The sequence below is a fragment of the Schistosoma haematobium genome, chromosome 1 (genome assembly GCF_000699445.3).
Source record: "Schistosoma haematobium chromosome 1, whole genome shotgun sequence".
Lineage (NCBI taxonomy): Eukaryota > Metazoa > Platyhelminthes > Trematoda > Strigeidida > Schistosomatidae > Schistosoma > Schistosoma haematobium.
Window position 1 is genome coordinate 85,235,347 of NC_067196.1, and position 24,800 is coordinate 85,260,146.

Sequence of the window (24,800 nt, forward strand, 5' to 3'; positions counted from 1 at the left end):
TCCAAACAGCTTTTTGAGTCCCTACATTGTCCCTAGTTAGAGTAAAGGTTTAGGGTTGGTGTGTTTATTCACAAACTGGCATCAGTTGTAATATAAGTTGCTGCACAGTCATGCGGAAGAATAGATTTTACACAAAAGTATATGGGGTATCTAGTGAGGTAGTTCAACCAGGTCTGAACTTTTTTCAGGATTAAAAGTTTAGTGTTAGATATAGAGTCAATCTACATATTATATACAATCTACAGATACAATTAATTATTTGAAACGCTGAGCACAACCACTTTCACTCTACGGCAGTAAAATATAATTTTTCGCTCTCATTTTGACTGTTTTGAGCGGTACACAAAGGTAATTTTACTCCTCGTCTCAATGCTTCGGTTTCTTTTACTCTTCGAGGAACATAGGCAACCCACCTAGATTCTCCACCGAACTCTATCCTGGGAAATCCTTTCCAGTTGATATCTATTCATATCATGTCTGCCTCCACTTCTCTACAGTGTGTTCCTTGGTCTTCCCTTTCCTTCACCTGCACCGCTTCTGGGGTTAGGGCTTACCCTAAGTCCAAGTAAAGGAGCAGGGTTGGGCATACAATCTGCAATCTCATCCCGTAGGAAACAACCATGATAAAAAATACTAACCAGGAAAAAAGCAATTTAGACCATTCTATTTCTTGCAAAAATGAGGGAATCACATTATTGGTTCTGAGTGGTTTATAGCTGAATTATATTTTTGCTCAGTTTCTATCGAAATTCATAGACGTATTTATCAGTGATACCGCTAAAATGGGTAAAATAATATTTATTTCATCAACTCTCCGGTGGTATATTACCAAATTCTATGGCGTTCTCTAATGAACAAAGTTGTTCAGTTAAACAACGGAAATATGATTAGTTGTATTGCTGTTTGTGTTAAGATACAGCGTAGTTTATCTAGCGAGTAAATAAAAGATCTAAAAAGGATACGTAAGTAAAGATAATTACCAGTTTATTCCCATTTTATTGTTACTTTCATCACTAACTATTTATATATTAGCTATGTTCTGCATATCAATGAAACATTTTCTTTTGTATGGCTTCCTTTCATGCTTACATAATGATTTTATTATGTTAAATAAAGAATAATGCAATAAATTTACAAATGAATCATATGTCATCGAACATATTTCTCACTGATTCCTAATATATTTCAAATGAACTTTTATTAAATACAAAATCAGTGACAAATTAATTGTTGGTCAATTTCTATTGATTCCCTAAGAAATCAGTGCAAAGATCTCAATCCTAAAGGAGGTCAATCGTTATCTGAATAGCCTAGTTGTAATATCTCCCACTGTAATATTCAATAACGTGGGTTGAAATCTCACAGAAGGTTGAAATTCTCTTAGGATTGATGAATGCTAACTAATACGAGGCTTGGATCAATAATACATACCTATTGATTGACTTCAACCGCATAATATCAAAATAAAATGCATGGAACTTCAAGACATTTGATATCATCTTAAACTATTTGATAAGTGGCTGTGAATAAAATTCAATCTTAATGTAAACATCCAGAGCTAATAAATAAAAGGTAATTGATAAGTTGTTTTACTTTTCAGCAACTCAACTGTCATAGTGATATATCTGCTAACATTTTTTTAAAAATTGAATCAACGACAATCAAACGTGAAGAACGGAACAATATTGCGAATATTTAATTTGTTTACTAATCAGTAGTATAAAAATGTTTTCTAAAAAAAACAGACCAGTATCAATAGCATATACGAGAAAAATTACTGTAAATTTTTTAAAATGATTACTATGAGGTCAAGTATTTCAGGGTATATAAGCGATAAAAGCGCTAAAGTTCAAAGAAAATCAATAAAATATTGCCATAATAAAGGACAAATTAATAGTAGATACATATTAATTGATTTAAAATTAGATGTATTACACAAATCTTGATTACAACAATTTACTGTAAATTGTACTGATTTATAACTCCAATAAAGCCAATTTGATAATGGTTTACAATGTTGTACACATTGTCTTGTTGCTATACCTCCTAAGAAATAACGTGAATGTTCTATGGTCTATAAAGATTTTTGTAATTTTTTTTTGTACAGAAAATAAAACAGAACAAAGTTTTAGAATTTAATAAAATTCTTGGTTTACTGACAAGTAATGGTTGTATATAAATTGTTTATTATTTGTCTAATTTTTAATATTGAATGTGTTAGTTTCAATGACTTTATCGATATTAATATGTAGGGTCAAACATCCATATCATTTTGGTAGTATACCGCGGGAACTGTTGTTCTATTCGACACTCAAACAACATGTTATATCCCTAATATCAGTATTTTATATTTCTTTAACAGCAATTCGTTCGATATACACCAAATATCAACGTAAAATTTAATGGAAGCTAGCTATCAATATCATTAGGTTAGGCTACATTAGACTTCGAGTATAAATGTTTAATTCCTCAAGTTGCTGTAATACAAAACTGTATTAAAACTATGTCTAAACTCATCAATCAAGTTTGCATTCATGAAATATGTATAATATTAACTAATGTGAATGAAATCGTCTACTTTCATTATAAAATTTCAGGATATAAATATATGTACCATCATGGATGTTTGCTTTGATTCAAGAAAGATTTTTGTATAAATTACTTGTTCCGAGCCTGGATGTTGTTCTACGTAAATTTTAATTCAGATACCTATTTTTCTTAGGATCCGTGAATTCATGTAAACCACTAGTTTTTAATAAAGGTTTTCCTAGTCCATCCATTTAAAATTTCAGTAAACATCTACATGGTTTAAATAGCAGACGTCCTGTATCACTTTTACATTTCATTTTTAAATCCTTAAACCAGTCAATCAATCAGTCAGCTACAACGTAGGACCAGGCACATATATGCATTGGTCCAAGTTGTCATACTTCATTAGCACAACAAGATGAGCACCAAATTTATAGAAGTAGTTACTTCAATGGTAGTAAAATGTAAAAGAAAAATTGCGTATAAAGATATAGTACAGGAATAAAGAATTAGTTCGTAAAAAGGAAGGTATGAAGGAATTCTAATCTCACGGTTTAGGAGAAGATAAATAGGGTATACACCTACGCCATTGTGATCGGTTCTGAGCCATGTTACACAGAGTTTCCAACAATTGGTTACGATAGTCACGCGGACCCCAACCAAGTAGTCTGAATCTACCAACATGGCAAAGACTAGGAGTTAGTGACTTTAAGGACTGATGCCACATTTTGGTCTGGTCGCCCCTAACTCTCTTCCAGCCGTCTCCAACACTAGTCACCATTGCGCATTGTGGTAGTCGATGTTCAGGCATACGTAACACGTGGACCAACCATCTCAGTCGATGAATATTCACAACCTCGTCAACTGATTTACCATCATTCCTCAATAACTTGAGTCTAACCTCACTATTACTTATCTGGTGATCTCAGCAGATACAAGAAATATTTCTAAAACATCCTCATACGAATCAAAGGCAAATAGACTATTTAAGAACATTTCAATTAAACGGTTATCTTTTCTTTTTTACTTTATGTGATCGGATTAGTGTATTTCGGATTTAGACATAGGAAGCATGTTATCTTTCTTTTTTTTATCATAAGTATTCATTTCATTTGAGCAAATGATTTTAATCCATACACACAAAAAAATACATTTAAATTTCTTACAATTCAAGTACATTCAGTTTTTTTACCGTTTCAATAAAGTTAAATAATAGATTTCACAGAATGAAATCATGATTCAATTGAAACTAGACCACCATGGAAAATCTGAAAGCAATGGAAGACCGCTTTGTCCTAGTATGGGACTCCTCAGCAGTGCGCATCCACGATCCCACACCCAGCGGGATTCGAGCCCAGAACCTACTGGTCCCGCGCGTGGGCACTTAACCACTAGACCACTGAGCCGGCATCCAACGGTGTTAATGTCTAACTTCAACCAAAATCTCCACAAATCCTTTCTGATAATAAATTTCCATTTGATTTATTATCTATTAACATAATAAAACAAGACCATTGAAAATTCATTATTATAATAAGAAGTAATGGATTCAATAAATTACTACCTTTTGTTTGGTGTATTTTTTTGTCTTTCTCTTAAACTTACTTTACAAAATTTACAACCATCCGCTACTTCTAAATGTTCTATTTCTAAAGGAAGTGAACACTGATCACATGTATAACATTTGATGGATTCAACTAGAAAATAAAAAGAAATTATGAAAGTAATTAAAAAAATGCTATTACGTAAGATTAATTGTTCTTGATAAATTCATAGTATATCTGTAAATGACTACTGATTTTATTATATATGAATAATATAATATCATGTATTGAAAACCATTAGTCCATTTGATCAATTATGATAATGCAATGAGAAGATGAAGGTTATCAGTATTATGTAATATATTTGCTCAATACATTTCGAACAATCTGATTACGCATATATGTTAAATCTATCGAAGCGTCCAAGTCACCCGATTGAGATACGTGCAAAACCGAAGTTTCCAAAACAACGATTTGTCTACAATAGCGGTTCTTTATTGAATAATACACAAAATTTAGTTACAAACCTCAACTTGTTAAGTGTCTGGGGCGTTTAAATGCGTCCTTTAAGTATGAAAATAAAAAGGCTTCCTGTAACAGTGACATAAAGAATAATTATAACATACGATAGTACAAAAGACAGCTGATAGCAGTGTCTAAATTTGATAAGAGTTTACAAACAGCCGAAACCCGAACCAAGAGCAAAACAATATGGAAACTGTTGCGTTTAAACAAATGCACAAAATTGTGGATAACCGCTACAGTGATTAACATAAAGTAATTATAATAACAAATAAAATTATAAGTACAATAAACGTTATAAGTGTATGTGAACATTTCAGAATATTACAGTACAACTTGCGTTACAACAAGCTTAAAAATTGTTGGGAATACATTTGCTTACTCAATCTAAATAAGTAGTATAAAACAATATACAAAGGAGTGGAAAGGGAGAGAGTAGGAACAATGTAAGACAAACTTAACAATATACTTGTTAAGACATTTTTACATGAGAACTAAATAGTCAACTAGACAGATTAAAGGTAAGTCGCAACAAAGAAAACTTAAAGTACACAAAAACAATATGATAACCACTCTGGATAATAAATCAGTATTACCAGGGTAGGTTAAGGGTATGAACAAACTGTTTTTGAACACATAAAAGAGGTTTCAGTTTCCGTACAGTCAAGGCTTCAATAAACCTTAGTATGCGCCCTTGAAAGCTTTTTTACATTGCAAATGCTGAATTGATATCAAGCTTACGACCAATCTCAACCAAATGTTTCGCAATGGAGGATGATGTCTGTCTATCCTGTGATCTTATTTGACCATTGGAAGTCATTTGTTTCTGCAGCCATTCGGGTATTCATTCCTCCACCTTTATTTGCAGATCACGATTGCCCCTCTCTATGTACATGTGACCGCACATACATATAAATTGATAGATACAATGGGTTGTGACAATCGCCTACGTGTTGTTTGGGTTTTTGATGAAGCATAGACCTTCTCTTTTCAATACTGCCAAGTTGGGCTGCATAAAATGTCCTGTTGATTGCTAATATAGATCTCCATTTCAACATGGGATTATTTTGGTCGCCTCTTAATGGTAACGTGGTGCAAACATGCTTTTTAGGTGACAGAAGCGTCATAGATCTAATCGTATTGCAACCCTTACATCGGTTTATAAACTTTAATGAATAACTGTTATTCATCAATGTTCCAGTTGAGAGCTTCCTCTTTATTTCAATAGTATCACCAGTGCAAATATGATTGATTCCATTGAATAATCCCTTTATTAATCCTCGCTTATGATGAATTGGGTAATGACTATGGAGATTAAGAAATTGCCTTTCTTTATACAGAACGTTTGATGGAACCATCATCTCTCCTACTAATCAGTATGTCTAGAATAAGAATTTAGTAAGTGAAATATGCTTTTGACTTGTGTTGAGTTCTTTTAACTAGTGGTTCATATCTTCACGTTTATACGCTATGATTATGATGTCGTCAACATACCGTTTTTACAGATATATCTTTTGAATTGAGTCTTCAGCTAGATTTTCAACGTATCCCATAAACACATCAGCCAGCAACGGTCCTAAATGGCTACCCACAGCTACGCCGAGACTTTGTCGAACGTGCTCACCCTTAAAAGTGAATTTTACATTGTCAGTACATAATTATAATAAATCTTTAAGAGTTTTAACAAGAAATAGCAACGGAAGGTCATTCAATGAGATAAAGTCACATAAAATATTATTAGTTTTCCTTAGAGGTACATTTGTAAATAAAGTGTTCACATCAAAGGATCACATTGTTTTTGTTTTTATATTAATGTTTATTAAATAAGTGACCGACACATTGAAAGAATTGGATGTTAGGGGGTACTGGGCTTATGAATTTTCTGTAGTTCATATAAATTAAGATACACCGAACTCATAAGTTTTAATAATTTAAACTCATCTTTGTTAATAGCATTCATGTTTAACAATTTCATTAGATTTGAGTTTACTTTCTTTTCTAATTTACGTAATCTATCAGAGTCAACATCAGACATAAATTTGCTTTTGCCACTGAGAATGGATTCCATTTTACTTTTGTAATCAGAGTTATTCATAGTAACGAAACCAGATCCTTTATCAAGTTTAACTATAATAATATCAGCATTATATCGTAATTCTTTTAATGAGTTGAAATGCTAAGAAGTTAATATGTTATTCTGCTTTGGTTCAGCAGAATGAAACTTGTGAGCTATATCCATTAGTTTAGCTTTAAACTAAAAATTTGAATTAACAAAATCCATCGTTATAACACCTAGTCTGTCCTATGAATATGCAAACTGAGCCCATATCAACGTCGTTTTACGAACGTTCAGTTGATGTCAGACTTTTATCTTCTTAACTAATTTCCACTTGGAGCAATTAACATACGAACCATCCACTCCAATTGTTCGAAATGTTGCTAGAAGTTTTCAGCAGTCGGCCTTTTTTATACAGTTCCATTGACCATGAACGTTTGACCAGAATTGTATATGGCAAAGACTTTCCGAACATTGTCTGGATTAGTAATCGGAATCTCCATGAAACTTCATATATTCAACATGTTCACTATCAACTTAAGAGATTACCAATAACTTTGAACTTACAGTTCATTTTTAGTATTTATGACCATCATAGAAGTATTTAATTTACATAGAAATTACCTGAGACGTTTTTTTGAAGTTTCACCAACTAAATTAGTAATTTAATTCGCTTACCTAATTTGTAGATTATGCAATCTATAATCTATCTATTAATAAACTGTAATCAATAGTTATGTATACATACAATGATTATTATGTTTATTTCTCATTTATGTTATTATCAACCAAGTGAAATATCATAATAGACTATAGATTGGTCTCTATTACTTAACATTATTATCATTATTATTACCATTATTGTTCAATGTTTTCAGTTATTGTTATCTCCATTGTTTTAAAAATATAAATCAGTTAGATCATTGTGAATAGAAAGTTTTATAATTGTAGCTGATATATTTTCGTATATATATTTTGTATTAGTATTATGAATATGATAATGAATTGTTTATTAGATAAAAAAAATTATATCACTTATGAACTGGTTATTTAACTGAATATGTTTCAGAATTGTAAAAACATGTGTCTAGTAACAAGTGGTGGTACAGTGTTTCAGACAAATTGGTTGGTAAAGGCTTTTTCTGGGAAGGCCTACATAGGAACTTCTGGAATGGATTCTGTATTTTAAAGGCTCACAAACCTACCGCGTGGCTGTCGTTTCGTGGGAACCGCTGCCCCGCAGGTTTTTGTGTGCATCTTGGTATCGTAAGAAGAGCAGGTAGAAGGGTTTTTGAAGATTTTACTTACCCTGGATAGATATAGCCTACATGCATACTAGGTAACACACGGGTTTTGATCCGAGTATTCCTTAGCATAAATACAGATATACCTGCCATGTGAGCAAATATACGTTACATGCACACCGGTAACACACAGGTTTTATCCCATGCATTCTATAGCATAAACATAGGTATATTCACTCATATGGGAGGGTAGAAGTTCACCGCTTCCTCAGAAATGTATTCGCTACAACAGACTTTCTCTTACACATTATATGCTTAACATTCAGCCCATAGATACCGCCTCAGTACTTTCTGACACACATATAACCACAAGTATTCTCTCAGGAGGGTTGTTTGTCGCCTCTCCCTCGTACTTGCTATCATATCTTAATATTATGCCCTGGTACGGCCGAGAGTGGGGAGAGTCAGCTCTCCCTCTTGAAGTGCTTTCACATGACCACATGCATACGATCATTGATAGGGAAGTCCTACTCAATGCCTTCTCGAGCCAGGGGTGTTGTTTACGAAACCAGGAGGACTAAAAGCGAATGTCCAGTGCTTTAACCGAGTTGGTGAACACGGAGAGTCCACCAAGGGCAGTTGGAAAACCATGATTCTAAACCAACGCTATACATGGGCTCCAGGATTCTAAAGAAACAAATAGCGTATGAACCTATTGTTGGTCACCGGCTGCCATGGGACTGCATCTCCTAAAGTTGCTCCACAGCCCTGTGGATCAGACCTTTAGGTCAAAGGCTCGAGATACGGCTCTTTAATGAAACCACGTACTTCGGTTTGGGCACATGAGCAGTATCTCATTCCTCACACAAATCGATTGATTTATGTGGCATATATCTATTTGAGATAAATAAATCGACCTGATAAATTAGGCCGATGATTTTATTAGACATAGGGCAGACACTATTTCAACTAACGTCTCTATTGTACGACACCACACACACACCTTTTGCATATGCCTACATATATGAATTATATGGGCCTGAGGACTTCTCTAACTCTTATACAGAAACATACCCAACGAGTGGCACGATGAGGTTAAGTGAGCCCCGAGTTGGAACCCGAGTTAATCAAGGAAGCAACTAAGTGGGTGATTAGTACAATCTCTATCGACCGCTTAAGTTGGCTAGCAAGGTTACCCTTACTATCCAGTAGCACCACGAAGAGGCCTTAGGTTGGATATCGCTGTTTAGTAACAAGTAACTAGTGATGACGGATTAAGATAACTTAAGAATTTATTTTTTCGAGTTTATTATTATGCTGAGTCATTTAGGTTTAAGTGTAACTCTGAATACGTATATGACCACTCTGCAATATGAATTCTTGTTTCTTCGTAAGGTAATTCCAGAAGTTCTAGTAAGGAGCCGTGACAAGTGGAGTTCAACTATACCTAGAATGAGATAGATATCGCCCATTATAATGGCTAGTGATTGCGCAACGTAATGAGTCGACGGAGGTTATATATGCAAAGTAATTTGTGCCAGAAAGTTTAATGTTCTAAATAAGGTCTGAATATCTTGTGTTGGATTTCTGGTGGGTAGTGTAGTGAATAGTATGATAATGTTAACATAATATTAACATACTTGAATTAATAAAATCGAGATTGATTTTGGAAATAGGGATAGAAAATTGTAAGAATAGGTAGTAGACATAAAATACAATATTAAATATACTAGTTGAAGGTGAACTCATATAGATAACGAACATAAGCCATGTATATTATTGTGATTTATACTACTTATGTTTGCAGATATAAGTAGAATGTAACACTAGTCGGAAGTGAAATGTCTGCTAATAGAAGGTTGAGAAGATTGAAATGAAGCGAAGAGAGAAGGAAATTGAAAGCAATTAAGGTAACAACAGAAATGAAGGAACAATGAAGTTTGTCAAAGATAATTTTTAAAAAAAATGTGTAAATGATGTGTTTGATGTATACTTTTCATATTTTACTAAATCCCTCTGTGATTGTGCATTGAACAATACCTGTTAGCTATGATTTTTGCAAAATGAAACAAAATTCATGTTTGTTGTTTGTCGATTATTTTGAATGCTTTTGAGGTATTTACCAAGTGTTTACAAATCACTAGGTATCTAGTTCATATGTTTATTTCATTGAAATTGACTTTTATAAATTGATGACAACACCAGAAACCATTAGATTTCAGGGACAAATATTTTAACATAATTAGATTTAGCATTATTAACCATGCGTTTGGCACAGGTTTATTATAAACACTAGATAATAGATAAATGCGTAACCATTTAACAAGTGAGATGAAATGCATCTAAGTTCTCAAATATTTATCATTAATCCATAGACTAGGGAAAGTAGAATACAGTATTATATATGAACATTCGGTTTTACTCTTGCTTTGGTCAACTCTGTTATTCATGGTACTCTTTCTATTATTTGAAATATTTTTATTCATTTTAAGTAAAAATTGTCACGGTACTGCTTACTCTACGTTGTCGTTCATTTGAAATCGTTTGTGAGTAATGGTTAGCTAAAGCCGTAGAAACTGTAAATGCAATCAAATCAGTAGTTTATAGTCAATGCTTCTTTATTTGAAATGATTTTGAAATTACAGTCAAATTCATGTTGAAAAATACTAACTTGAATATAGTTATTTATCATTTGTAAAATCCATTAATTGGCTGGTAAGTAAAAGGCAAAAATCATATTATCTAGAGTTTAGTGTTGATTAGAATCTAAAAATCAAGGTTTCATTGTGGTCAGTATGGCGTATATTGCACTCTATTTGATAGTAATCAGATAGAAGCCCCAGATCAGCATCATATGCTGGTACACATTGACCAATAAGGAGTGTAGGGAATCTTTATAGAACAGATTCTTATTTAAAGGTTTCTACATGGATTATCCAGTGTAATAATATCACCAAGTGGTTAGTTCTTTAGAAGATTGGAACTCTGTACAGAATGAATTCTAGGTCTCTGATTATGGCACTGGATGACAGTAATGAACGTTAATTAGACAAGAGTCGTACTTATTACTTTGAACCATCATAATATCTCAACATTCAACTGTCATAATCAAGCATTTAAAAAAATGTACATACTTAAATTAAGTAGTATTTTTAAAATTATTTGAAAAGTGTTCGCTATAGTTACGAATTACTTTAAGGATTACACTTAATTATCGAACAGAACAAATAGAACAATTATTTAAACTCTTAAGGAAAAAATTACCAGTTAATGTTTTAATGAAATTGTAGAATTTTCACAGTTCAAATCATGAACTGTTCTTATATAGACTATCATTGATAACCAGAAAACTTTGGACATCTATTTTGTCTTAGTATGGAACTCCTCAGAAGTGACCATTCACTACTCCACCACTGGGGGTCGAACCAAAGACCCTAGGTTCCATCCACGAACCCCTAACCTCTAGAACACTGAGTCGGTATTTAGTAATGTACATGTCTGAATTCAATCTAATTATTAGGTATGTATTAATGTTTATAATTCTGAAATTAATTAAATTCATCTTTTGCACAGCTGTAATTTCAACAATTTTATGAATGTATAGCAACTTTTATTTAAGTATTTAAGTTTTATAGTTTATGTTGGGATCACATGAAATATTAACAAGAATGTCTGTTTAGTTTTTGTCACCTTAGAGACGTAGTTTTCTTTTTGATCTGATATCAGCTGAGAAATCAAACGAAAACCAGAAAATACTATACATAGTTCTTAATACTCTAGCAGTTATGTTGGCTCATTGGTTGGCACATCGGTTAGAGAACTCCAAGCTACAAACTCATAGTTCGACGGCATGTTGTACTGTTTAATGCCTGTACTGGATTATAATGGGAATAAAATGTTCCGTTCAAACGATTAATATCTTTAGAGGTACTGCAGAGGTGAGGTTAAGCCATCAATTAATTGCTAAATCCAATGGAACAACTCTGCTGACATTGGATTTAAATGATATCACTGGTCAGGTAGTTTACTTTTCTTCATATATTTTGGACAAGTAATGAACAAAGAAAGAGACTGAGAGTAATGACATTATTTTGATACTTGTATGTAACTATTTACAGCTTCAAGTATCTAGAAAATAGTAGACAGATCTGTAAGATTTTGTAATTTTTGTTGCCGGTATTCAGAATTGCAGTTAATAGGTCTCTGCCGATATGTGATGGATCTTGAATGAACTATCTTGACACAATCTTTCGGTTACAAATTTCATTATACTTGTGTTTTCGTTGCTATTGGAGTCCAGCGCGCACATTCCATCGTAGCCCGAACCTGGCGTCTGGGTGTTCTTCCTAACCAATGTTAAATTTCCGGTTAAAACTGTAATCTTTTCATTATCACATCAGACATCCACACAATATCCAATAATATGTTTAGTCCACACAGTTATCAACCTGTTCTCAATTCACAAAGTTATGAGTAAAGGTTGGAATTCAGGTTCAGAATGATAACTACAATGTTCCATTCTCAATTTAGTCATCAATATTAGGATAATTAAGTATCCAATTGATTAGTTCCACAGAGGATGAAATTCATATCCTGAATTTCAGTGTTGTACATGTATCAAACGTTTTAAAAGATCGTAAACATATGTTTTTTTTCATCAGAAGGGGTTTGTTGAGATTTTAGAAATTTCACTGATTTAAATCATGAGTCAATTGAAGCTAGATCACCATGGAAAACTTGGAAGCACTAGACGGCCGTTTCATCCTAGTATGGGGCTCCTCAGCAGTGCGCATCCACGATCCCGCAGCCCGCGAGATTCAAACTCAAAACCTATCAGTCTCGCCCCAAGCGCCTAACCAACTAGACCACTGAGCCGGCGGGGTGCGGGATCATTGATGCGCACTGCTGAGTAGTCCCATACTAGGACAAAACGGCCGTCCAGTGTTTCCAGGTTTTCCATGGTGGTCTAGCTTCAACTGACTCATGATTTCAATATGTTTTTTTCTATAAAAAAAGACTTCAAAACCAGTGATCAATTTGATAGCTCCTCTTGTTGAGAGCAATTTTTTTTATCAACAATACAATAATAAAGTCACATTTGAAAAAGAAATAGTTAAATTTCAATTCATCTTGTCAATTTTATTCAGAAGTTGAGTAATTCAAACAAAATGTTAAATCAAATTTCACATGAAAATCACAAATCTATTTATTTACACAATTATTAAAACATTGAACTGATATGAAGCATTTATACATCAACCAGAACAACAACAACAACTAAATTCTATTGAATACTTTCATACCTGAATAGATCCATATAGAACTGATTAATATATGAGATATGAAAAATATTAGTTTCATGTTAGATTTGAATATTATCGATAATTTACGAATCTATTATTAAATTTCCATTGTCAATCTATTATAATGATGTAATGAATGTTCTAGTTAGTTTCTCTTTCTTTATTTAAAGAAGATATTTACTATTATCTTAAAAGTTTATTGGTTCAAAATTAAATGTACAATATTTAATTGAACTGAGATCAAATTGATATTGATGATAACGGTTAAAATCTTTTTTTAAACTGAGTTTATATTAACACATACCTACCTACCTACCTACCTACCTACATACATACATACATACATACATACACACTTATGTCTACACACACACATGCACACGTACATACATGCACACATACATACATACAATGTACATATATCTATATACATCAATATACATGAGTACAAATCAGTAATTTAATGACTAATCATTAGGTAAATTGATTCATTTAGATAATTATTTATAGATCATAGCGGCAATTTAAAATTTAAATGATTTAAAATAAAACTACAAAAAGAATATGATAACATTAAATATTAGATTTGAAATGTAATTCATATTCGATAAAAAATTGATTGATTCTTTTTTTTTTGTTTTTTGTTTTAAAATGAACTCCATATTTGAAATATCATTTCAATAAACGAATTGATTAAATGAAATATGAATTCTATAGTTAAGTTATGATATAAAATGCTAATTTTTAGAATAGATTAAATGTTTTTGATTGGGATCATGAACCGATTGATGATGTTAGACTATCATTGGAAAATCTGGACTGATAGGTCTTGGATTTGAATCACGCATGGTGTGGGATCGTGGATACGCACTGCTGAGGAGTCCCATACTAGGATGAAATGGCTGTCCAATGCTTCCAGGTTTTCCATGGTGAACTAGCTTCAATTGACTCATGATTTCAGTCGAAAACTTAACAATCTCCACAACCCCTAAACTGATAAATCTGGATTTGTTGTGAGATAGTAACTCACTGAAAACAATGATGGATATGTCGATCAATTTCGTGGATTAGTTGAAGGTAGACATTAACACTATTGGATGCTGGTTCAGTGGTCTAGAGTTAAAGCATTCGCGTGAGAGACTGATAAATTCTGGGTTCGAATATCATGAGATGGGATCGTGGATGAGCACTGTTGAGGCGTCCCACAGTAAGAGGAAACAACTGTCCAATGCTTCCAGGTTTTCTCCCTGGTGGTCTAGCTTCAAGTGACTCATAATCTCAACTATTAAAATTAGTATAATATCCGCAAAACCCCTTCAAATAATGTTTTAATAAGAATATTCAATAAAATTGAATGTTCATTATAGGATATTCAATGTTTTAAGGTATCTTGTTGTATTACTTCCCAACGAAACATTGAAATGTGATTTTTTGGCAAACATAGATGGATAGTAGCTAGTAGTGGATTCCGGGATACGCGTTTCATCCCATTTCAAACGCAGAGTGAACATCAACTCTGAGATACAGATACATCTAGCTGACGAGTCCCAAATAGGATGAAACGCATGTTCTAGATTCCATTGCTAACCACTATCCATCATTACTTAGAATGCTTGTGAATCAAGACAATATCGAGGCAATATGCACAGTATGCACATAAGCTAATAAGAGACGGACCAATCGCAGTCCTAAACATCGATGGGAAGATCCAAGTAAAACGATATCAAGTGAATTTAAAGATTTGTTAGTGTTTAGAGACAAGTCAAATTATTGATCTACATGGAATGTTAGAACTCTTCTTTCACACCGTTTTAAACATAATAACAGTGTGTTGGTATATATTTACCTAATTTGCGACATGTGCCGAATTCAGAAATTGACATTTCTGTTTCTTCTTGTATTTCTTCATATTCTATAACTCTTCATGAGTATAAATTTATCATTCTGTTAGAGATCTATATCAAAACCTCATAGTCTTGTGGTTAGTGACATATTTTAAAACTATTAAGTAAGTATATAATCTCCCATATATCCAACTCTAGTTGATTTTTTACACATAGCAACTATCATTTCATATCATTGGTGATATGTATAACAAGTAAAAAGATAATTCAACAAAGAAGATGTCATCTTCGACGATTTCATTGACTTAAGTTGTACAATCGTATTTATACCCACTTACGCCTGTTACCCCTCGTTGAGTAGCATAGGCCGCTTACCAGCATTCTCCATCCAATTCATTCCTGAACAATTCTTTCCAGTTCTTTCCAGTCGCTATTCATCTGTTTTTTTATGTCTGCTTCCAAGTACGTACATGAAATCGTCGAAAATAAAATTTTCTTTGCTGAATTGCCTTCTTTCTTCTCCGATGACAAAATAGGTCTCTTTCGTTGTATTTATAGTGACTGATCACCAAGTAGTGACTAGTCAATGGAAATATGCCGCTCCTGCTTGTGATTAATCGTGAGCTGAACGGACCACTGGCAATGTCTTAGACATTGAGACTAAGTTGTTGTGGTTTAAATATCCCTGGTACGTATTGGTGATGAGTGTCAGCTAGAACGAGATCAGGTTAAACCGGTTTCTTTTCAGGCCATATTTAACCACATAGCATTGTTGACATTTTACTGAAATCATGAACCAATTAATGTTAGATCACCACTGAAGACCTGGAAGCATTGGATGGCCGTTTGGTCACAGTAAAGTCTTCTCGAATTTCGAACGTGTTGAACACGAGTTAGTTACCCTCCGAAGAAAATGAAAGACGGTCGCAAAATATCGCGGGTTGATTGAAATTAAACATTAGACCATCAGATACTGCGCCAGTGGTCCAGAAATTAGGCGTTGACGAGCAAGACTAATGGTCCTGTGTCCGATATCCGCGTGCAGGGTTGTGAATGCGCACTGTTGAGGAGTCCCATGCAGTGTTGAAACGGTTATCCCGGTTTCCAATGGTAATTTCACGTTGATCGGTTCAAGAATTTTGTGAAATTCGACAATCACCACAACCCTATACTAATAATTAGTGACTTCTATTTTACTTCGTTCTATTCATTGGTAAATTAACCTATTAAATAACTAGGTTTATCGCTCGACTTTCATGAACACGATAAAAATCTAAATTGCTGAGTGTAATGAATCTTTTATATACAAAAACATATATTCATAATGTTTATGTAATAGATTATTAACTTATACATCATCAAAGGATACAGAAATGAATCTGTTCTTAGGATTTTGTAGTAAATGTTTTGAGTGGATAGTCGAATTATTCCAAGAGGACTTAAGTCATTTACGAATAATTCAAAATGAGTTATCTCATTACATTTTACTTCTTTGTTCAGTTCACTACTTGTAGTATTTAATTAAATTAGATTTTCATCTTTCGATAGAGCAATGAGAAGACATTGTTGATCTGAAAAAAATGTTTTTAGATCAACTCCGTCTTCTCATTGCTCTATCGAAATTTATAAAATGGATTAATTGCTTTAAATTTTTATCACCTAACTTGTTAAGTGCTAAAATTTACTTATTAATAAATGAAGTACCCAAATGTAATCGAATTTAGTGAATAAATTGGATTTCAATGAGTTTTTTGGGTTTACACTTAGTTTACTATGCCAAGAATTTAGTTAAGTGTAATGTAATTGTATAATGTCCTGAATGTAGAGCTATCATTCCAGTTAAAAGAAAGTAGATGGATTAGTTAGTTAAAATGGTTTAAACTTTTCATTCTGAACTACAATCACTTGAGAGCCATTGGAAATCAGGGGAGAACAGAGAGTTATGCACTCATGACTTTAACAGGGGTCAAACTTAAGGCCTTGTAGAAATTTAGTGAATAATATTTTTAAAATTCGTTACAATGTAATTGTTCAGCATGAGAAAAACAAACAAATGTACGCACGGGATCGTAAATACGCACTGTTGAGGAGTCACATCCTATGACTGAACGTCCGTCTAGTGCTTCCAGGTATTCAATGATGGTCTAGGTTAGATCAGTCAGTGGTTTCAGCTCTGAAAATATGTGAACATCAATAAGATTATGTAAGAGGTAAATATCAGAAAAAGAAAAATATTAAAAACGGTGCAAATACGATCGAACATGTTCTACTCTGAATTTTTACTTCTAAACACATGAAGAACACACTACATCGGGAAACGGAAGCAGACATGAAAAGGATGAATAACAACTGGCAAGAACTGGAAAGGAATGTTCAGGACAAAGTTGGATGGAGAATGCTGGTGGGAGGTCCACTATTCTCCGTGAGAAGTAACAAGCGTTAATAAGTAAGTAATAATAGGAAAGCATTTTATAAGTTGGAATACGAGTAATAAATATGTATCTACACAACAAGTTATTAATTAATTACTTCTAAGTACCACTTAGTTCAGTTATTATAATACCTGGTTGTCAATCAGTGTAAATAAATCATATTCAGATACCATTTTGGTTTGTTTTGAATGTCAAGTAAATCTTCGTCTTTCGTCTTTGTGTTTTCATCTACGTAATCTGATTCATCGGTTTTACATATTGAAGTACCAAAATGACAAGTTATTTGATTATTGCGTAGGATTTGATTGGCTTGAAGTTCAAGGTCTAACCTTGAAATTGTTCTTTAACCAACTAGACTTAACATCGAAAAGAAGAGATCTCCTTGTCATTTACTAACTATTCTATGTATATAATAAGTAATAACCTTTATCAGAAACTAATGTGACGACTTACTGCTGATATTTGCTTATTTTATTGCAATAAATTTACATTAACTATTCATAAATGTTAGTTCATCAGTTTAGAGATAATCGAAATGATTGATTCCTAATTCACTTATCCCCTTCACTAGTAGCTTCACCTTTACTTTGCTAGTTTTGTTGTGCTCCATGCTTATGTTTTTCGCTATGTCTATAAATGCAGAGTTGTTCTAGTATAAATTTACACTTATTGAATGTTAATTTTTTTTCTGAGTACTTGACTTTCTTCATCAATCAAAATAAGGATTATTGTGTAAGTATAATGTATCAGTTCTGCTGCATATCGAGTCCGTGTAGATCTAATTCTATATTATTTAAATATCGATATTGTTCGTGATTAGGTATTAACATGAGCGTAAAGATTACATGTGCTAGGATTTGTCTCCATTACGTTACTGATAGCGAAAGGGAGTCACGGATTTATTATGTTTATTCGAAAAAAACTGGCTTATACCATTACAGATAGCAGTGGTAGTAGTCGTATTATTAGTAGCAGCGTAAAATACAAATTATTTTACATACGTCTTAAATACGTTCGAATGGATTAGACAATAATTTAATATCTAGTTTTATTACCAGGAATAAACCTTTTCACTTCAGTGTTTCTCTTTTAAACTGACTTGATCGTTTTAATAAGCATCAGTGAGTTTTAAGTCTTTATTTATCTATCTATGCAGCACAACTATTTTATATTTATGTTAATCTTTCAGATTAGGCAAACAGAATTATAAACTGAGATAGACGGTGGTTAGTAGTAGGATCCAGAACGCGCGTTTCATTTTATTCGGGACTCATCAGTTGAATGTACCTCATGGGAATACAGGGGCAATCCTCATAAGATGCATGTATGCCAAAAAGGACTGATCAATTTCAGTCCTAAACATCAATAAAAGGATTCAAACAACCAATATAAAAATGAATTAGATAAAATTATAGTTATTCAGTTAGCAAGGATTATGATAGAATTCCTGCTTATAAGCTCAAATACATACCTACATGAGCAGTATTGCTTGCGTATATACCTGCCTTAAAGTTCGCTCTTATACAGGTAACATTTATCTAACCACAACATGGTAAGTGGGTCAGGAGCCACTTTGGGATTACTGGCGGTTCCAAGCCCGGATAAAGCAGGTGGGTTGAGCATCGGGCTAGCGACCTTATCCCGTAGATAACTAACTCGCTAAAAAACGCTAATCAGAAAAAATAATTCAAACCGTTTAAACTCTTCCCTATGAGTTTCAAAGTCTTCATTTAGAAAAGTTATGACATCTCATCATGAAAGCCAAGTTCCTTAGAAGTCACGAGGCTGATGCCCAGAGCAATCATTAATTTAGGTAAATGCTAGAAATAGTAATGCAATGAGATATTAGGTCAGTGTTGACAAAACAGTTAAACAGATAAGTGAACATAAAATGTCTATTCTGCATGGATTAGAACATAAATTAGTTACTTGAAAAAATGTAACAAGATTGAAACAAGAAACTTTCGAGGAACTTAACGAGGTGAAATATTGAAATAAGCATATTTCAATTATTTAGATCCTTACAAATATAATTGTTTATTAACTGAATAAAATACTCTGATTATGGTAGGAGAAATTAGTAGTTTAACTTATTGCTTCTGGTGATGTTCCATTCTTCTAGCAGGATGATTTTATTCGAAAGTCGTGATTGTTGTAATGGATAACATTATTTGGATCAATCTTGATTAGAGATGACGATTTTCCATTATTTCACAAGCTTTCAGTCTACCTATTCTATTGGTTGTATTTGTGACTTCAAATAAACTATAGATACAGTTTACTGGTAATAAATCTAATGATGGTTCACACAAAAAGAGTTTAGACCATAAAAGTATTTTTTACTTAGTCAGTCTATAGCTTCAGTTAGTTAATCACGGTTACTCGATAGAAAAAGACAATTTTCCCCTAATGCTTATTCATCAATTCATCGATTGTTTAAAACATAACTAAATCAAATGAAAACGTTTTATGCAAGGTAAACTACAGAATCACAAAATATACAAAACACATTGAATGTTCAATTCGCCAATCAGCTAAATACATGCCTAATGTACAACTCTAACTATACCTAAAACTAATTTTCTGGGGGGGTTGTCTTTTTTTTCCAGATTTTTAAGTTGTTTTGTTACTGAGGATCAGTATGAATTTGGATTTTCCTAAAATTTCTAAAGCGATATTAAGATGGTGGAGAAGATTTGTTGCTCAGATGGATATAAAGCGGTATCTAGTTTGATTCTTTACAAAATTAATAATGTAGATTAGTATAGATGATAGATTAAGCCTTTTTTTTTAAAAAAATAATATGCATTCAAATTAATTAGCATTATTACTTCTTTTTAAAAAAAAGGATCGGTTCGGGTAAAATAAAGGGTTTAGTTTTACAACGATAAACAGTCATTACAAGATATTATCAGTCAATTATATCTGCAAGTTAATATCGTATCATTTAAAAGAGAAAGGATTGTACATGTTAACCGATTAATGAATGAATCTAGTTTTTAATTATTAAATTATGAAATTAATAATTTATTGTTAGAAATAATTCATTTAGACTTTAAAAATTTGATTGTTTAATGATACACTTTCATTTATACCTTTAATCGCTTTGAATTTAACCATAATAATGTAATAGGATATAATTCACTTGGTATTGTTTGGCTTGTATCTTTCCATTGAGATTTAAGACTGCAATTGATCAGTCTGTTATTGGCATATGTGTATACTGTGCGTATGCCTCGATATTACGTTAATTCACATGCTATTTGTAAGCTGAGTGGATAACACGATGGCGCTTCAAGCGAATGGTACTGGGCTCGAGTCCCAGAGTGAACATCAACTCTCTGAGATGCAGGTACATCCAGCTGACGAGTCCCAGATAGGACGAAACACGCGTCCTGGATTCCAATGATAGGATATAATTGTTCATAAATATTTATGAAGATAAATAATATTCTTAGGTTACTTATTATTATGTACTTTAAATTAATAATTTGATTTGATTATGAATTCGAATTTTATTACGCCTGTTACTCCTAATGGAGCACAGGATGCTGACCTACTCTGTTCTGGGCCTTCCTTTCTAGTTCCATTCAATTCTTGTTCATTCTTATCATGTCTGTCTCTATTATTCGGCGTAATGTGTTCTTTGGTTTTCCTCTTCTCCTCCTTTGGCCTCGAGGATTCCATATGAGGGCTTGCATTGTGACGCAGTTGAGTGCTTTCCTCAATGTGTGTACTATCCACTTCCAGATCTTCTTCCTCATTCATTCTTCCACTGGGATCTGATTTGTTTTTTCCCACAGTACGTTGTTGCTATTAGTGTCTGGCCAACGGATCCGAAGTATTTTGCGTCAACAACTGTTAATAAACACTTGTATCTTCTGGATGATGATGGCTTTCATAGTTGTCCAAGTTTCCATACAGTAGAACTGTATTGACAGTTGCATTAAACATTCTGACCTTGATGTTGGTTTAGAGTTTTTTTGAGTTCCGAATGTTCTTCAGTTTTAGATATGCTGTTCTTACTTTGCCGGTCCGCGTCTTCACATCTGCATCATATCCACCGTGTTCATCAATGATGTTGCGCAGATATGTAAAAATGTTTACATCTTCCAAATCTTTTCCGTCAAGTGTGATTTAATTGGTGCGTGTTGTGTTGTGTTGTATAGGAGAATCTTGTTTTTCCCTTTGTGTTTGTTGAGACATACGAATTAGAGTTTAGTTTTGTGAAAAACAGTGCAGAAATCGGTATTTATAAAATTACGATTTCATGATGTAAAGCATGTTGGTTAAACCACTTGAATATTGAATAAAGAAAAAAACGAATGTGTTAACAGAATAACATGAATTTATTCATTTCGTGAATTCTTCTCAATTTGTATACAAGTTTACATGTACATGCCATAGTACATACGTCGAAAGAACAGAAAGTTGGGTTTGTGTCCACATCTCCGAAACTATTTCACGAATGTTGAGGCTTGACGAACATAAGATTTTCAACAGTGCAATTGCTTATCATTTGCTTGACAGTGGTCATGATGTTGAGGTTGGACGTATTTCAAATAATCAATAACCAAAGGGAATTCGAAATTACTACGCTTTGAGGAAGCGGTTGTAATACAATTTTTAATCTGATTCATGCATCCAACAAGAAACAGTTCTAAATCTTGTTTTACCCTAGTGACTTCATTTTTGTGAAATCATTCGGCAAGATATTTTTCCATAAACTTTGATTAAAATTTCGAATAACATATTTCTTGCTTCTGGGCATTATTCAAATGGTCTGTATTATCAGTATAGGGTCCCAGGAATCGTTCGGTTGTGATCGAAATCATAAACCGATCAATATTAAACCACCATTGAAAAATTGGAAGTATTAGACGGCCGTTTCATCTTAGTGCAAGTCTCCTTATCAGTGTGCATCCACGATTCCACATGCGGGACTCGAACTCAGAACTTTCAGTCTCGTGTACGAACGCTTAACTGCTTAACACTCAACCTCTAGACTATCTTACATAAACTGTCTTCTGTTTTAAAAATCTTGTATCCATACTTTTCTAGAATATTCATATATTTAATCTCTAAATAAGCAAACGTTTTAACAATGTTAATTCTTCCGTATTATTATAACTTTAATCGACTCATGAATTCAACTACTAAATTACTATAATCTCCACAAAACCCCTTTCCGAATATAATTATATTTTTTTGGATTTCAAACAGTTGAGAAGAATGAGTTCATGTGACTCTGTTAAGATATTCACTTTTTCTTTATTTAAGATTCAAATGATTTAACCAACATGTACATTATGGACTCATTGCTTTATAACATAAACACAAGTTCTTGCATTGTTTTTCATAGAATAAAAGTCGTATGCAAATCAACATGATTCACAAACTTAAATTACTATTAAAAATCGTAAGAACTGTTTGACCTTTTAATCTTGTTAAGTTTCAGCCCCAATTACATCAGCTTATTTAATTGAGCAGTTTTACTAATATTCCGTTGCTCCCCAAGCTCACTAAATGATTTTGATCTGTATTCATTAAATGGAGTAGTGTTTCCATGGTAAAAATACTCAACTTTTAATTGTAATGAAATGTTACTTAGAGCTTAGCATACAAATCTATTTTGCATAACTAAATGAACCCTATCTGGTAAAAGATCCTTGAAAAAATAATAAATTTTTAACAAATGTCAGTTATACACTAAAGATTGTATTTTCTTATTATTCGTTCTCTAATTTTGTATTTTCCAAACAGGATAATACAATACTCATTAGAATTCTTTTAGGATATACTTTCTATACCTTTTCAGACACATATATTTGTTCTTGAGTACGTTTCTTCTCATTCAAGTGGTAATGATTGAATTAATTTTGATCTATTTACATAAACAAAGAAACCTTTTACAATCGTCATGTTTCTATTTCAAAACATTATAACAAGCAGAACTTATTGTAAAGAATTTTAGTGGAAAAAAAAGAGAACAGTTTTTTTTATTTTTTAGGACAATAAAATTTTTTTATTGTGATTATTGATGAAATTTTATATTTCCATGGAAAATATAAACAAGTTTGAAATGTCGACAATCCATTATTTTTTTTAATATTTCAAGTAATTTGATGATTATAACCCATCGTACACATTTGATCAAATATAAAATCCTGGAGTAAAGAAGAAGAAGAAATAAAGCAAGAAATAATGAAATTGAACTAAGCAACAATAAATTCAGAGACATTGAAGAAATGTTTGTTCTAATTTTGTAGTTTAAATGAGTAATTTTATTGTTGTCGAAAGCCTACATGAAGTTAGTAGTGATGATATTATCTAAAATGATAGTGAAAACTCAAGAAATTTAAGAATACCAAAAGTGTGTTTAATATTCTTTGGTCTAAATATCTTATTACGATAATAAACCATTAAAGCGATTGGTCCCTTTCATCAATTTCGATGGAACAATGAGAAGACGAGGTTGATCTGAAAAATGTGATGTACATTTCGAAGAATCATATAAAATGCTCTGACAAGTATATGTGTGATCAAATTGTTCGAAATGTATAGCACAAACACATCACATTTTTCAGATCAACTCCATCTTCTCATTGTTCTATCGAAATAAACCATTAGCAAATTTGATCGACATAACCATTCAGTTTCTAAGTAGTTAACTATAAATCACTTAGTCTAAATCAAGAATTGATTGATCTGAGCATGAGGCTTCTGAAACAAGTTATGATCTATAGAAGCCTTAAATTATAATCATTTATAAATCAATAAATATACTGAAATAGATTCAATCCATCAAATAATCGGAAAAATGACAAGATCAGAGAATATATCATTTAGACAACAAATGAATACGATGACAGTGTAATCATTAGCAACAATCAACTGATTTCTCTATCGACAAAACATGAGTTTAATCATATCTGTAAAAAGTATAATGGCTTACTGCTTTTCGAAGTAGTCACCTATAATATTATTAAAGGAGAAATCATTTCTTTTATTTTCCATGCAAATACTTTGTTAGTCGAAATATTTATGGCACAAATATACCACATTCTCAGATCGAATCGATTTTCTCGTTACAATTTAGAAGTTTATACAAGTGACTGATCACTTTAAGAGTTTCCTGTCGTACATGTCATTTCAAATTGAAAAAATAATATTATCAGAAAGATCAATTTGAACGGTAAACACAATCTGGATTCTCACATTAAACAAATTAAATCTCAAGGGTTTTGTGTTTTCGTAGCAAGACGGTTTATCTGTGAAGCTTTAAAGTATGTGCTGATGATGATTTATCTAGGGACATTAAAAGCC

At 32.6% G+C, this 24,800-nt stretch overlaps 2 protein-coding genes across 4 annotated transcripts in view; both read right to left on the reverse strand.

Annotated features, from left to right (window-relative positions):
- Window positions 1-1,746: 1,746 nt before the first annotated feature.
- On the reverse strand, window positions 1,747-13,368 carry MS3_00002332 (uncharacterized protein). Its single transcript, XM_051209901.1, has 3 exons — window positions 13,199-13,368; window positions 4,135-4,226; window positions 1,747-2,074 (listed from the first exon to the last, which is right to left on the reverse strand). The coding sequence occupies exons 1-3, from the start codon at window positions 13,254-13,256 to the stop codon at window positions 1,850-1,852; spliced, it is 375 nt and encodes a 124-aa protein (XP_051075377.1). The 5' UTR covers window positions 13,257-13,368; the 3' UTR covers window positions 1,747-1,849.
- A 10,099-nt stretch (window positions 13,369-23,467) lies between these two features.
- MS3_00010241 (uncharacterized protein) overlaps window positions 23,468-24,800 on the reverse strand; it is a gene marked incomplete at its 5' end in the record, with an annotated part of 28,128 nt that continues 26,795 nt past the window's right edge. For 2 of the 3 annotated variants that reach the window (XM_051218601.1, XM_051218599.1), the window contains one exon: window positions 23,468-23,641. Of the gene's footprint in view, window positions 23,642-24,429; window positions 24,449-24,800 lie in introns of all 3 variants that reach the window. The other variant, XM_051218600.1, reaches the window with a different exon arrangement.

Excerpts from the sequence above, each read along its gene's own strand:
- MS3_00002332 (XM_051209901.1), bottom strand. The coding sequence starts at position 13,256 with ATGAAACTAATATTTTTCATATCTCATATATTAATCAGTTCTATATGG. Across the intron at positions 4,227-13,198 it reads TTCTATATGGATCTATTCAG|TTGAATCCATCAAATGTTAT; the intron begins GTATGAAAGTAT and ends TTTATTTTCTAG. Across the intron at positions 2,075-4,134 it reads ATGGTTGTAAATTTTGTAAA|ACCATAGAACATTCACGTTA; the intron begins GTAAGTTTAAGA and ends AAATCTTTATAG.